Here is a 16327-nt window from a genome sequence, read left to right as displayed (position 1 = left end):
TGTTCCTTAAAAGTAATAAATATTGGGGCTGTGTTCCGTGTCGGTGAGGGTTATAAACGTAGCGTATGCAGCAAGATACGGGTTTTCTTTTCTTTTTTTTTTTGTTTTACATTTTTCAATACACAAATGACCATTTTAGTATATAATTTACACTGATCTTGACTTCGTTGTATAGGGCACATTGGGATTGGGAAATCCAAATACAAATAACAGTTTATTATTAACCCTTTCTTTAAAATGAAGGTATGAAAACTTTTGACCGGCTTTTCTTTTTTAGAAAAGTTTAATTTTCTTAAAAACTAATTAATTAAGTTAATTAAGTTTAAAAATTAATACTTAATTAAGTTAATAAGTGACTCTTTCAATTTAATTGAATTAATAAAATATTTAAGCTAATAAGTTGTTATATTAATAAATATTAAAGTTATTAAACTAATAGATAAATAAATTAATACTTTAATAAAATAAAACTTGAATAGGCTGATAATTTAATAACTGAATAATTAATAATTACTTGAACTTAATAGTGAAATTTATAACATTTTTTTCAGAGATTATTATTAGGATCTTAATTTACTTTTTTTTTCATATTTTATCATGATATTTTACCTTTAATATCTTATATTAATTATTATTCTTATGAAGTTTTTATAAGACTTTATTCAAAGTAGGAATATTTGATAAATAATTTAATTTTAATTTTAGAGTGAAATATTTTGCTGTCCTTTATTTTATTCGATCATAAAATTGAATTTTGTTATTATCTCAAATTTTAATATATTTCGTTCTTTAAATTTTAAAAGTAAATAAATATAGATTTTAAATATTAGTTTAAAAATATTGTTTCACACGTCCAAAAAATTAATTAAGTTAAATTAAGGAAATATGTATATATTTGTATGTTTTGGAACTAAACTCTACCATAATGTGTAATATAGATGAATCAAGGGAGTATTTATATTTAATCCTTAATTTTGTTTTTTTATTTTTACTTTATCTTTCTTATTTCTTATGTTTTTTTCTTGATCAATATTTTCAATGAAATATTTAGTTAAGTTGTTTGATTACGACTCTTTAAAAGAGTTGACAAATCTAATGTGATGTAATAATGACAGAAGTTATATATATATATATATATATATATATATATATATATATATATATATATATATATATATAAAGTGTTGATGATTTTTTTCTAGTGTACATAAATAATTTTTCTAAATTTTATTAGGTCTTGAAAAATAAAACTCTATCAACTCTAACAAATTCTTTGAAACGAGATTGACTACATATAATATCTATACAAAGACCAGCATGAAAGTCTTTTTTTTTTTATTACAAGCTTTACCGTTAAGTATGTCTATACTAATATAATGAGATTTTGAAGAAAATGTATTCAAATGCATAAAAATGTTTATTGTATTTAAATATATTGCCATCATGTAAAAAGTAGTTAATGGAGATGCTATATGAAGCAACTTCCCATGTTTACCTGAGAGATTCCTTTGTTTATAATACATTGCTTGCAATTAAACTAAACTTTGTTCATTTTATACGTTAATGAATCAATTATTGACTTTAAATAATCTTTATAATTTCTAAATGCAAGGAAGTAACTTAGACTGATTTTTAAGATTCAATAACATTGAACGGTAAAAATTATATATCAATAATTTTAGGAGAATATAAGAGTGAAATACATGAATTTCAATACCATCAACTACTTATATTGTTATTTTTATATTTTATAAATGATTTTGCCATGACTTAATTTATCAAGTCAATATATAACTAAACAACAATATATTTGTATCCATTGTGAATCTTTTTCTTTTAAATTTGTATTTAGGATGATAAAAATTACAAATATATATCAAGTTATTGTGGATCAACAACTTCTACTTATTTTCTATATATATATATATATATATATATATATATATATATATATATATATATATATATATATATATATATATATATATGCTTCCACTAAAATCCTAACTTGTATATTGAAGCTAATTGTATTCTTAACTTCATGTTGAATCAATTATAGAGATAATGAAAAAAAAATTATATAACAAAGCCAAAAGTTCAAATAAAACATAATATTTATTCTGCTGAAACTTTTTTTTTATTTACTTTCAGCATTTATTTCTTTTTAAAATTCTCCCTCTTCATCGACAAATTATAAGACATGAATAATATTTTTAAATTGCTTGAAAATCTGTAAGAAAATAAATATGTAACTATGTAAACACCTATCAAATAAAAACTCGAGACTTATGTATATTAAAAGAATTCTAGATTACCAAAAATATAAAAGCGAAATCACTTGATGAATATTCCAAAAAAGATAATAACACAGTATTATGCAATGATTTTACCATTTGTCTTTAATTGCGAACATTTTGAATGATATATGAAAAAAACTTTTATTGTTATTGAAAAATTATTGAAAGTTAAATAATTTATTTGTCTATTATTAAAATACGTTTACTTAAAAATTTCCTTAAAAACTTTTATACGCTATGGATTATATATTGTTTATGGTTATGAAAATTAATAAGAATAGTCCAATAAATCATTTCAAAATATAATTAACTAGTAAAGTTTATATTTGAATCAAATTCCAGATAATTAATTACTAGTCAATCATCTACCTATTTTGAATATTCTATTATAATAAGAGTTAATAGATTAATGAATATTAATTAAATATGGAAGACAAATTAATAATTGCTGATTTCATATTAAATTTGTGATAAAAAATAATCATTTGGAACATAATGGGAACCTTTTAAAGGCAAAAGTAAATCACCCACTCACTGGCTGTTAAGCTTCTAATATAAACCTGAAATCCTCAATGAGTTGGTCATTATTTTGTATGCAAAATACAGGGTGATTAATTTTTTTCTTTTTTTTTATAGAGCATCACTAAGCTTATAATAATGTTTTTATGAAGTTTTATTTTATTTTAAATGAATTTTATCACGTCATATTATTTTGAATGATTTTTTTTAATTTTACTCTGATGAGGTCATATAACTTACATTTTAATATTTTTAATTTGTATTCTAATATTTAATAACTTAAAAAAGTAATCTCAAGACCCATAATTTTATTCAAAATTTAAATCTTAAATTTATGATTCTTATGGTGACACATTTTATAGACGTGACTTTTTTAAATTTAAGACTCTGATAAAGACAAATCATTAAAGATTCATTTACTATATTTTTTTTTTATCGTGGGGTTAACCAAAGTAATTTAATTAAAACGATAGAGAATTTAATATATTTTAAAAAATAAATGCATTGAATTTAAATTTATTACATTTCAAATTATTTAAAATTGAAATGTCTTTGCTTAGATAAAAAAATTAAGTTTATTAAATTTCTAAATAGTATTCCAATTATTATTAATACAAATTATCACCAGTTTGTTATGAATTCAAGTGTGAATTTAAGATTCACATTGGTTAGAAATGAAAAAATAGAGCACTATATAAGAATAAAGACTCATAAATCCATTATCTTGAAATGTTGGGTTGAGAGTGGTGTCAAATGTCTTATGTGGTTGGACTTAAGTCTCATTGGTGTTATGTCTCCCTAGTGAAATTCTCTCTATAAACCTAACAAATGTTATTAAAATCGATGGTTAAAAGTTAAATGAGTACTAGTTCCTGTATTGAAAGTCTTCCTAACAAGGATTGCATACTACTCATGGTTTTATTCCTTCAATTCATCCTTAAATTCTTGGATCTGTTTTCTTATCTGCATTTAACATTGATCAATTTTGGTAACTTAGACGGTAACTATATGCTTCATTGTTTATAAAAGATTTGACTTTGACTTATTTATTGGTTGTCGATCATAACTTTATGTTTATTTAGTTTATTTTAATTTTATTTTCAGCTGTAAACATGTGGATAGAGAATTGAAACATTGAAATAAGATTATTGTTATAATATTTGTATAAATATTTTTAAGATCTTACTTATATGGATCGACCTACAAACCTTCGACTCAATCAACTTAAGTTCGGTCCATTTTTTCCAAATCAATTTGGAGCAGATCAAATCGAAACAAACTAACTAGCATTACCTTCCCTAATTTAAGATCTAGATCTTGTAAAACTTTTCCATTAAAATATGTTAATCATAACATCAAAATTAAAACTAAGCCATGAAAGTAAAAATGTATTTTTGGAAACATGTTGTTTATCACTAACGAAATAAAACATTAAATAGAACATATATTTTATAAAACTCTTATATTAAAATAAAAATTACAAAATGATCCCAAGAATATTATATCATATTTACATTCATGCAGAATAAATTCAAACTTCATATAATAACCGTTGACGAAGATAATCTTATAATAAGATGAGAAAACATCCTAAAATTGATATAATAAAAGTTAAAATCCACATAAAATAATTAAGACCACTTTTGAAATATAGGACAATAATAATTTTGACAACTAAATTTTAACAATTTTTTGTTTTGAAAAAAAAATCCTTTAAGTATTAAAAATATAAATAAAAAATATAAATTATTTATAATATTATATTAAAAGAAAATTTATCAAAATTTAATTATTAAAAAATATTTTCTTAAAATGTAATACCTTGTAACGATAAAATAGGGCCACCTGTTTTCGTTACGCGTCTTGGGAGAGATATAGGGCCACTTATTTGTTTTCATTGGAATCCGACACCGTTTCGTTTCTTTGGTTTCTTTTGCAACTTTCCTTATGTGATTGAACTCTCACCACCATTCACCGCTGTCAGTACTTCTAGGGTTTTCAATATCTCTATATAAACTCTTTTCCCGTGGTTGTTTTGCAAAGTGAAGCAGAGAGAGTGCGTGAGCATTTTTATCTCTCAGATCCACTCCCATTGCTTCTCAAATTCATCTCTTAGATTCAGTATGAACCTATCAGGGGAAATGAACAAGCTTTCAGAAGCTCCTATGTCAAATCTCAGCCAGGTACAAACGTTACATTTATCTATATCTTTTCGTTTCTTTATGGCTCGGATCTCTTTCAAATCCCTTTTCGTACTAGCTGTATTTTACTTAAATGATATGACCTTCAACTGCGGAGGAATGTGATGATTTACCATCTGGTTTTCAAGGAAATAAATAATTTTCTGAATCGATCAAAGGCTGAATTCTATGGAAATGCCCTCTTTCGGTAATGAGATGTAAGAGATTTTTAAAAGAACACCTTTTGATTTTCGTTATTTCTGCATCTTTTAATTTTCTTTTCACGTTAACACTCACAACATTTCTTCTATATTTTGATATCCTTGTTTTGGTTTTATGTTATTTTCTCATATTCATAAACTTATTACTTTGAATTTTAAGAGGAGTGCAGCAGCGGGTGAAGAAAGTAGAGAGCAAAATTTTCAGAGTCCATCAAACATGATGCTGTCACAGAATATGCAGATTTTGAAGCTAGACGCATCAGGTGGTAAAACTAGAGATTGGGATTAATTTTTGGAGGGTGTTTACCAGTGGTTGAAGCTTCTTTGTTTTAGTCACTATTTGGCATTGATTAGGGTAGGTTTTGTGATTATTTGCCCTTTCTTTTTTGTTGTTATTATCACAGGTTCTTTTGTTTGATCTTTTGGCCTAGCTTTCTGACATAAAATCATGCTGAGGTTAGAAGCTGGTACTGTGTCCAGGTATCTGCCCGTAGCATGCATAATTCTATATCATAGATATTATTATCTTCGCACTTTTAAATCTCTTTGCATAACAATCATATAGCTTTTACTTATAAAAAATGTTTTTCTATTCCATTCTGTTTATTTTTTGTTTAAAAGATTTAGTTTTACATGTTTTGGAATGAAATGAACTCTTTGATGATGATGATAAGAATATTTATGGTAATAATTTAGTTTTACAAGCAAATCTAAATATCAAGAAGCGTAGTTAATAGCTACGTTTCCCAATATTAACATTTGCCGACGAAACTAAATTATTTTGTAGAGTCAAACCATATATATTTTTTCCATCAGAAAGTTCATTTCTTTCTGAAAAAAATGCATAACTAAATATTTTAAATAAAAATAATAATGAAATGAAAACATTTTTTACAAGTAAAAACCGATTGATTATTACTGCTGAGAGATCGAAAACGTCTACAGATGTTGATAATATAATATTGTCAAATAAAGCAAGGTCAAAAGGTTAAGAACAAGAGTGTCAGATAATAAGGAGACATTATAAGAGATCCTACCCTAGTCATGCTAGATAATGAATAGAAAAAAGAAGCTTGAACCATTTTCTTATCGGAAATGAAACTTTGACAAAAATGTTTCTTACAAAATTTATAAAATTATTAAATAGAGTAATTTTTTATTTTTTTATGGAAGTTACAAAACTAAAGTAATAAAATTTTGGACAATGATAATTTGACAACTTTCTCTTATATTCGAGATGACATTTTCCTAAAGTTAGGTTGTAAGAAAAAGTTGTCAAAATTTAGTTGTTAAAAAATCATTTTCCTAAAATTTTATAATATTTTTTACCAAAAATGATTGTTTATCACAATTTGTCAAACCAAACTTTGTCAAAATATCATTTTCCGTTCTTAACCCATCTTCCAAATTAGCCTCTATCTCACTCTTATTTTTGGCATCACATCCCGACATGCACGTTCCCATGACTCTAGCATATAGGTTTAACTTTGAAGCCTTTTCAATATAAGACTAATGATGGGCTCCATTATCTAGAAAAGTGTTATCAATACAAGAAAATCTCTTATTATTGATTAATTTTAGGGATAAAAAATAATTAGTCATTATAGTGATCAATTTAAATATTAATTTATAGACTATAAATTATTGATAACTAAAATAAATTTTAAATTAGTCACTACAATGGATTAGTCTCTAAATTGGTTACTAATAATAACTACCAAGTTTTTTACTACTAAGAAAAAATAGTTTCTAAATTTGTCCTATTTGTGTGCAATTTAGACACAATTTTTTTCTTGCAACTAATGCCTGGGTAGCAAATGTGTTAGTGACAAATTTAGAGATCAATTCTCTATAATGACCAATTCACTGTACCAATTTGGAAACTGTTTTAGATACCAATAATTTTAGTTTATAAATTGATATATAAATTAGTCACTATAATGACTAATTATTTTTTGTCACTAAAATTGGTCACTAATAAGAAATTTTGTTGTGATGTATATACAAAATTAAATTCAATAGTGAAATACTTTTTAGCTTGACAAATAGGTGGTGATATAATTATGTTAGCCTAATGGCATACTCAGAGAACAATGAGCTATTTCTAATTTTAGTTTTTTTATTTTATTTAATTTTATGATAGCAATTTAGATTCGTGAGTTTAATGAGTTGTGTTTAGGATGATAAGGGATATGTTTTATTGTTCCATTCTTATTCTAAAAGAGAACATTCGTCCCCATCTCCACCATTCTATATGTGTATAATATGAGATTTTCATATTTTTTGTTGTTTTAATTTCAATTAAGTAATTGATTATTTTTATAGTATAATAAAAAATCACAACAAGAAAAATATGATATTATAAAATAACGTTTTCTAGTTTTTCAATATCAAATATTTTAAAAAATTATAATTGTTGTATACCTTTATATGGTTGTCAAAAAACACTAAAATTCAAGCTCAAATTTTCTACGACTATGGACATGATGAAAGCAAATTTAGATTGTAGAATAGAAAATGTTGCATTTTTGTGTATTATTTCTTTTTATTAAATTTTGAGTGTTATTGAAACTTATTAGTTATGATGCACATATACCATACGTGTATCGTATACGATACGTATCAGATACATTGATACGTTTATTTTTAAAATAATAGGATACGATTGTGATAGATACGCGATATATGAATATTGAAAAATATACAATAATTCTTACAAATATAATAAATATATGATTGTTAATGTGTGAATCCAAAATTTCTAATTAGAGACATTATTTTGGTAGTCAAAACTTACTAGCTAATGTTAGTAACCAATTTAAAAACCAATTCATAATTGAAATTATTTTAATTATCAATTTAGAGACTAATTATAATTTTTTGAAACTATTTTAGTTGTCAATTTGGTTACTATATAGTGTAATTATTTTTTATCACCGCATCATAGTTTATTAGTGATTGGGTTTATGAGTGTAAATATATTAATTTTTTTAATTTTTATTTTTGTAAAATATTTTAAAAAATTAGTAAAATTAAGAAACTATTAACATTTAAAAAATATATAAAAACTAACAATGATAAAAATAAAATAAAAAATTATTAACTAATATTATTTTAAATTATTTTTTTTCTTTTAATTAACTAATAAATATAATTATTTAGTTAACTTAAACATAATTGTTAAACAATTTTTAAAAAGAATTAACTAATAAACTAATAAATTTCAAAATCCGATAATTTTTAAAAATTGAATACATCAACCGCATTCTAGTTCTAGTGTATTTTAATTTAAAAAATTTAGTATTTTCAAAAAATTGAGTAGCAAATTTTGAAATCCGATATATTTTAATTAGAAAATAGATTTCATATTTATTTACCAAATTTCAAAAGGGTAATTAATATTTATTCATTAAAATTTGTGAAAAGATCAAAAGATGTTAGAAATGAAAAAATTGTTTGGATTATGTGTTTGATTTTACGTCAGAATTGATTTTTTAACATAAAATTAGTACATGTTTAATTTCTAAAATCAATTAAAAAATAAAAAATTCACGTCGAATAAAAAACAATAATTATGCTATGGAGAATTGATCAATGCTCCTGACTTTCACAATTCAAAATAACAAATCTTCCTTTCTCATATTGAATCATCCTTCCAAGTTACAGGTTCCAAATCAAATCATCTTCATATGCATTTATCTGCCAGATCTACCGAATTCCGGTTCTCATAGTTATGACTTTAGATTTCAGAAATTTAATATTATAAAAATGTCCACAACTTATCCAAATATTCCACTTGCGCCCTGAAGCATATAACAACCTTTGCCTGCTATATTTAAATGATTTATTGCACAAAAACAAAAAAGGTTTCACTTCTAGCATTCAAGCAACATTCCTTTCCAAAATCGAGCACCCAAAACAGTTCAGCTACACCAGTCTGAATAACAGTTGAGCAGAACTCCTAAAATAGAAAACTGCCGATAGAAAATCTGAGCTACAATACAGGCAAAACACCGAGTTGATCAATGAAATAATGGTCTACAAAAGGAAAGAAACCATACTAGAGAGTTCGCAGTTTCAACTAGATGAAATCACCAAATGATTGACAAACAGCATGATTGAACAGATCTTAATCATATAAAACACCGCACATTACAAGCTTCATATTTATAGTGGATATGGTGCTCAAAATAGTACCCAAACAGATGAAAACAAACTATCAAAGAAACAAAATTTGAAAATTTGTAATTAACCATATCTCTAACAATCTCCTTAAGTGGTCTTGTCAGCTTTAGCAGCGGTGGCAGCAGCTTGCCCTCTAAGACGACCAGTCCTTCTGGCAGCAATGAGACCAACCTTCTGGCCAGGAGGAGCATCACGCCTGACAGTACTAGCATGACCAATGTGCTGGTGGTTACCTCCTCCGTGAGGATGCTCAACTGGATTCATAGCCACACCACGCACCTTAGGCCAGCAGTTCCTCTTCACTCTAAACTTATGGTAAGCATTACCGGCCTTAAGAAGAGGCTTCTCAGTTCTCCCTCCCCCTGCAACTTGCCCAATCATTGCCCTACACGCACTCGGCACAATCTTCTTCGCTCCAGAAGGAAGCTTGATCCTGCAAACAGAGTACAAAGATGCATTCAAACACTTGCACAGTTTTCCATAGAACAAACATCCACTTTACAAAATAAATTTCCTCCAAAATGATCAAAACCATAGACATTACATAAACATACAGAATTGTTCATATATCTGTCAGACTATCAACTCCTAATTTGGCATCGAAAATATAACTTGCTTTGTCAAGAACCTGAGAGGCCGCTATGCACCACTTTAAAAGAAAAAAATAAGACAAAAAAATAGTTTTCTATTAGCTAATTTGTGCAAGTTCAACAATTTTAACTTCTCTAAACACTAATTGTTTAACTCGTCAATAAGCTAACCAAAACTAATGGATAAGCTTTTTTAATTTTCTTCTATTTTCTGTTATAAATACAGTCGATGGAATTCATCCAATCAAGACAAGGTTATCTCACTTTACTCTCAACATTATTCTTCCAGAACTTAACTAAAATACCAAGCTTTCACTTTCCTGTAAAGTATAACAGATTATAATTCAGTTTTGTATTTTTTTTAATAAATAAAAAAATGGAATTGCATCACTAACCTTCGCTAACAGTAAAATAAAATAAAATACCGCCATTGCTGAATGCAATAGAGCCCCTTCTCAAACACGGATTTTAAATCTCAAAAGCAAACAAAACAATCAAAACAGAATAATCCTGAGTCAAAATATAAAGGCGGGAGTAGGAACCTAGAGGTGTCATTATCGGGGTTGTGGCTGATAACAATGGCGTAGTCACCGGATGCTCTGGCGAAGACACCGCGATCACCGACGTGGTGTTCGACGTTGCATATGACGGCACCCTCGGGGATGGATCGGAGGGGCAATACGTTGCCAACTACGAGGGTTGCCTTCTTGCCGCAGTAGAGGAACTGCCCAGTATATAAACCTTCGGCCGCAACGAATAGTTCTGTTTGCTTCTTGTAGCGGAAGGGGTGGCGGAAAGTGACCTTGGCGAGAGGGGCACCGCGACCGGGGTCGTGGATGATATCGGTAACCACTCCCTTCAGGTAGCCGTTGCGTTCGCCAAAGTCGAGGCTGCGGAACCTCGCCGGACCCTTGCGGTGGTGGGTGTGGGACTTGAAAACGGAGCCCGCACCCTTACGCTGTGCGCGAATTACCCTTCCCATTCCGATTCACCAGAGTGTGTTTGTGCGCGCCGCGGCGATGGAAGACGGATAGATCGGAAGCTAGGGTTTTGGTTTTGTTGCAGGTAATATATAGTGGACGCGACACCGTTTTGTGTTTGACGTAGATTGCAATTTAGTAAATTTTAAGATTGGGTCCGGATCATTAGAACCCAATAAGTGCGTAAATGGGCTTTAGAAGATTGATACTTATGCGCCCCTGTTACTGAATATACCTTTCGCTTTCCTAAATGCACTTCTTATTTTATTCTCGTTTTCAAATTATTCCCTTGTCCCACCAAAAAGTGTTACAAAATATATACTACCTTTCTACTCACCCCAAGTTCTTCTTTCCAACACCACCTTCCTCTCCTCATTTTATGGTGATTCCTCTTTATTTGTGTTTTTAGTTTAATTTTTGTTTCTTGGTTCCTTTTGCCATTTTTAAACTTCTCATTGTAATTTAAAATTCACATTCCTCTTCTTTATTCTTCAAAACTCAATTTTTCACTTTTTTGTCCTTTTAATTTTTTTAATTTGAAGCAAAAATAAGGTTCCATGAATCAAAAATATGTTAAAAAAAAGTATAAACAATAATGAAGATGAAGGGTGTAAAAAGGGATTTTAAGGAAAAAAGGTATTAAGGCATGTAAATATTAGCTTAGTTGAACTTAAAATAAAAAGGTTCGAAGGTAATATAGTTGTTTTTCCATGATATAGTAGTAGCGTGACGTAGTGCAACAATGCAAGGATGGATTCAAAATGTTGAAGAGAATTACAGACACACATGAGCCTCCAGAATATTTTACCATATAGCCTATGTACAACATCATTGGGGAGGTCCCAACGATACAAGACAATGAAAGTAACAATGTTAGTGACTACTTCTCTCTGCTAACTACGAGAATTTCTTGATTCTTCCATGCAGCAGAGACAGAAGAATTCGATTCAGAAAGCACATAACTTAAGAGTTTAACCAAAAGTTGCCTTCGGTGTCTGAAAGGCATGATGTGGCACCAGAGTTATGAGATGAAAACTCTTCAGCCACTCCTTGACTATCAGACACTACGCTACATGCCTCAGCATGGTCAATTTCATTTGAATTACATGATCCGTAAGAATTAGACCAGCCATAAGATGGTTTGGCTAACTTTTCATTCACTTGAAGCCTTTTACTATGATGAGTCGTGGTTACTCCTATCTGGGGGCACATCTCTTGCAACTGTCTACCAAGTATAGAAAGAGTCTCTTGGCATTCTGCTAGCTTTTTCTCTGCAGCTGCTAGCTCTTTATCCTGTTGTCATGAAGAGATTAGAAAACACTGAGCAGAAAAAGGACATAATTGCTTCTTTTACGTTAAACAAAAGATCTTTATTTTACCAAAGACAAACATATGACAAGAGTTTTATTTAGAATTGTACGTACCTTCCTGGAATTTGCTGTTGAATTCGATGCACACACCGAGCACGGGTCCCTTCAAGTGCCAAACACACCAAAACTTTAGAAAGGATCACATGAAGTTGAAGAAACAAACAGTTTAAAAACTATACAGTACCTTTGCATTTTCTCTTCAATTTCTTTGTATCTCACTAAAGCATCGTGATGACTTAGTTTTTCTGTAGCAAGATCATTCTTTAGCTCATCCATCTTTTCCTTTAAATACTTATTTTCAGTTTCTAACTCCTCTACACGATTTTGAAGAGACTTGTAAGACTCAGTCATACATTTCAGCTGAATTTCAGTTAAACTACATGATTTGTGGGAAGACGCCAATTGTGCTTTCAGTTCTTCTAGAAGTTGCATGTTTTCCTGTAACATCAGCTTTTTTTCTTCAAGATCTTGCATATGCACATCATGTTCAGCTGCCTTATTCGTCGGGTCAAAACAATTTTGATTTGAAGATAAACAACTAGTCTCCTTTTTATCTTCGGCGGTATCACTAGTTTTACTAATGATGCCAAGAGGTACACCACCATTGTCTGATAAACATGCCATCTTCTCCACTTCCAAAAAGTCATCCATCAGTTCTGAGACAGTTTCACTCCTATGATTCTCAAATTTACCTACACTTCCAATTCTATTTATATCAGAGTGGTCAAGAATTGATGTTGCACAGGACTCAACAGGACTTTCGGGATCCTCATGCCCATTATCAGAGATAGAAGTAATGCTCGGTGAGTAGCTGTAAATTCTTCTAAAGGAGTTTTCATAATTGTTTGCCAAAATTGCTTTGTGGGTGCTTCTTTCTTGATGCCTCTCTGCTTCCAAGTGCTTAAGTCTGCCAACTGTTTTAGCATACAAGTTTTTAGAAGCCTGTAGTTCAGCATTACTTGAGGCCAATGCTTCTTTCAATGTCCTTGTTTCTTCTTCCAACACCTGTAACCTTTTGGAAAGAAACTCAGATTCTTGCAGGTTATCACTTTTTGAAGTAGTTTTTCTTGGATGGAATGCACTAATGACATGATGTGAACTCTCAACTTCTAGCTTCATTTGTGCTAATGCAGCAGCCCCAGGTAACTTCTTTCTCAACAGACCACGAAGTCGTTGGCACTCATTCTCTAGCTTGGCAATGTTCTTGACATCCTCTGTGTGCTGCTTGTTTGCCACTTCTGCAGATCTCATAACCATATTCTTCTCTTCGTTACGGATATCCAGCTCCTTAGAAATTACATGCAGCTCATACTTCAAAGAAGATATTTCTTTCTCTTTTGACTGAACATTCTTCGTTAGAAGCTCCACCTCTCCCTCGACTTCAGACTTTTCTTCTTTTAGTTTCACTATTTTGTTTGAACTTTCTTGAAGTGATCTTAGAAGGGCAGCATTTTCACCGGCTAACTCTCGTAGTCCTTCATCCAAATTGTCTATTTGAGCTTCAAGTTCTAACTTGCTTTTCTCCCATTGATGAGATTTCATAAGAATCACCTCCTGCAGTTTATGCTCACTTTCTTCCTTTACAATTCTTATCTGCTTCATGCACTCTTTTAGGGCGTCATCTAGGTGAGCTGCTTTCTCATCAACGGTAAGCTTAGAGAGAGATACCGATTCAAGTTGACATCTCAGGGAAACAACTTCTGCATCAGCTTTCTCCCAACCTAAAATGCATATGAAGCTTAATTAACCAACACCAAACAAGTGCAATATAGACATTGAAGAATGATCAAGTCATTTGAAAATGTTGTAGCTGAGTATTTTTCAGAAAAATAGTTACGTGGAGTTATGTACATTTGTGTATATGAGAATTACCTGACACTGCTTCCTCTGCAACTTTTGCATGCTGTTTAACTAGATTATCCTTGTTATTTAATTCTGTATAAACTGAAGATAGCTTTGCTTCCAAAGCTTTTAATTGATCCTCCAAGTTTACAACTTGATCTTCCAACCCAGACATACGAGTATACGACTCCATGGATATCTGAACATAGTTCTTATTTTTGCTGTTGTCTTGCTGAAAAAGACAAACAAAAAAACAAGGCCAGTGAGAAATTTACCAAGTGACTTCATGTAAAAACGTTTTCCCTCCTGAACCTCTAGAAAGAACAAAATACCTTATCTACATGTGCCACAGAAGACAAGGTTGGAACAACAGATTCATAAGAGACAGGTTTCTCATCCTCAACCTTTATGCTTTTATCAGATGACTTTTTCTTCCAGAGCCAACCCCGGCGATCCATCTCAAAATTCTACCCTGCTCACATCATTCGATTGTCAGGTAAAAAACATGTATATATAGTACTGTTATTATCTGTTCTGTGTACTCTTTATCAGCATTACCATTGCCTAAGAAGTTATTGTAATTTATATAGTCTGCTAAACGGCCTAACATGAAATATTTGAATGGGAAAAGGATTAGAGTACTATATTGGGACTGTGAATATACTCTCATTTAAATTTAGTTTAAAACAAAATCAACTACCTCATGAACTTCAAAATCAAACAGAAGAACTACGGAATGAAACAGCAGTAACAAAGTAGAATGTACTAACTACTACTACTTCAGATACAGAACACATAAGTTGACACACTGATACAAAACACACCATGGAGCAAGAAACAGATAGAGAAAAAAAAAACTTACCCCGAAAGAAGAAAGAAGAATGAGATATCTTTAGTTAGAGTGATGGAAAATAAAAGAAGCAGAAGGACAATGAGGATTGGATTTGAATGGGTGTGTTGGCTTCTGAAGGTCCTGAAAGAGTGAGTTAATAAGTGTTTGACTTGGAATGTGAAAGAGAGACAGAAAAAGAAGAGGAGCGGGGTTAAGGTGATGAAGTAATGGCCAAATGTGCGCGTATGCGGTCACTGTTTAAACGCTCCTCGGCTCCACCTCGATAAAATAAAAGAGTAATTTGAAAAATAGTTGTATAAAATGAGAAGGTGACGAAAGAACTACCTAGTTGGGTTTTTACGATTTTCCTTTGAGCGGATAATAATACGTATTTGAACGATGGAAAGTTTTTTAGGTATTTCTGTTGTCGTTTTGTGTGTCTTTTTCTACCTTTACTGTTGTCGTTTATGTGGCCCAAACAAAGCTTGGCATTGGGAGGTGCGAATTCCCACATCCACTTCAACGAATAGAGTTTTTTGTCCAATTGCACCTTTGCAGTGTCTGCGTGAATTTGAAATATACATGCTAATATCTGATGGTTGCTGTTTTGTTTTGTCCAGACAATTAATGCTTGATGTGCGTTTCCTTTCTCTTCTTTTACAAGATAAAGAATTACACATTTAGAAAAAATATAATTATTTAAATTTTTTTATTTTATTTTATCATGTTTTTTAAAACATCTTAATTTTAATTCATATTTGACATTACAAATTTTTACAAGAAAAATATCGATGATCGGTAAAATTTACTGAGTTCATTTCTTTCTTTGTTATGTTGATATATAATACGTGCAAATACCAACAACAAAATTTCAAAAGCCAAAAGTATATTATGTATATATTTAAGGTACAGGCTACAGCTCATTTGCATCATACTACATGGTACGTAGAGCATCTTTCGTATAGGTCATAAATTTTAATTTCTTTTTTATGGGTCTACAAATTTTGATCCTGTTCTTATTATTAGTTATTGTAAATTATTTTGTATTTGTTATTGTGAAATATTTTTCACATGACTTACTTTTAATGAAAAATATATATTTTTTATTCTCGAAGGTCTTATTTAAGACTTTAAGCATGATGAGTATGAGATATGTATTAGAAATAGGGGAAACGACATGTTAAGAAAATTTTGTTCTATAAACTTTGACAAATTATTTATTTAAGTAAAAGGTACTACTTCATTATTTTATTTGGATTAAAAAATTAAAAATTAATCTACTTTAATTTTATTTATGAAACTTTGTCAAGT

General features: G+C 29.7%; 2 protein-coding genes across 2 annotated transcripts; both read right to left on the bottom strand.

The window, feature by feature from the left end:
• Nucleotides 1–9212: 9212 nt before the first annotated feature.
• Nucleotides 9213–11055, bottom strand: LOC114174175 (60S ribosomal protein L8-3). Its single transcript, XM_028058957.1, has 2 exons — nt 10535–11055; nt 9213–9835 (listed from the first exon to the last, which is right to left on the bottom strand). Exons 1-2 carry the CDS (start codon nt 10972–10974, stop codon nt 9490–9492), a joined length of 786 nt encoding a protein of 261 aa, XP_027914758.1. The 5' UTR covers nt 10975–11055; the 3' UTR covers nt 9213–9489.
• A 556-nt stretch (nt 11056–11611) lies between these two features.
• LOC114173031 (filament-like plant protein 4) lies at nt 11612–15235 on the bottom strand. Its single transcript, XM_028057225.1, has 6 exons — nt 15047–15235; nt 14517–14656; nt 14215–14416; nt 12527–14063; nt 12397–12445; nt 11612–12265 (listed from the first exon to the last, which is right to left on the bottom strand). Exons 2-6 carry the CDS (start codon nt 14640–14642, stop codon nt 11936–11938), a joined length of 2244 nt encoding a protein of 747 aa, XP_027913026.1. The 5' UTR covers nt 14643–14656; nt 15047–15235; the 3' UTR covers nt 11612–11935.
• Nucleotides 15236–16327: the final 1092 nt, after the last annotated feature.

This window comes from Vigna unguiculata, chromosome 2 (assembly GCF_004118075.2).
Source record: "Vigna unguiculata cultivar IT97K-499-35 chromosome 2, ASM411807v1, whole genome shotgun sequence".
Lineage (NCBI taxonomy): Eukaryota > Viridiplantae > Streptophyta > Magnoliopsida > Fabales > Fabaceae > Vigna > Vigna unguiculata.
The sequence above is the reverse complement of the archived record's forward strand: the minus strand, read 5'-3'. Positions and strand labels throughout refer to the sequence as shown.

Bases quoted from the DNA above. Each gene is read 5' to 3' on its own strand.
- LOC114174175 (XM_028058957.1), bottom strand. From the start codon at position 10,974: ATGGGAAGGGTAATTCGCGCACAGCGTAAGGGTGCGGGCTCCGTTTTC. The intron at 9,836-10,534 runs GTTCCTACTCCC...CTCTGTTTGCAG, and splicing joins CCCGATAATGACACCTCTAG to GATCAAGCTTCCTTCTGGAG.
- LOC114173031 (XM_028057225.1), bottom strand. From the start codon at position 14,642: ATGGATCGCCGGGGTTGGCTCTGGAAGAAAAAGTCATCTGATAAAAGC. The intron at 14,417-14,516 runs GTATTTTGTTCT...TGTCTTTTTCAG, and splicing joins CTGTGGCACATGTAGATAAG to CAAGACAACAGCAAAAATAA. The intron at 12,266-12,396 runs GTACGTACAATT...TCATGACAACAG, and splicing joins CAACAGCAAATTCCAGGAAG to GATAAAGAGCTAGCAGCTGC.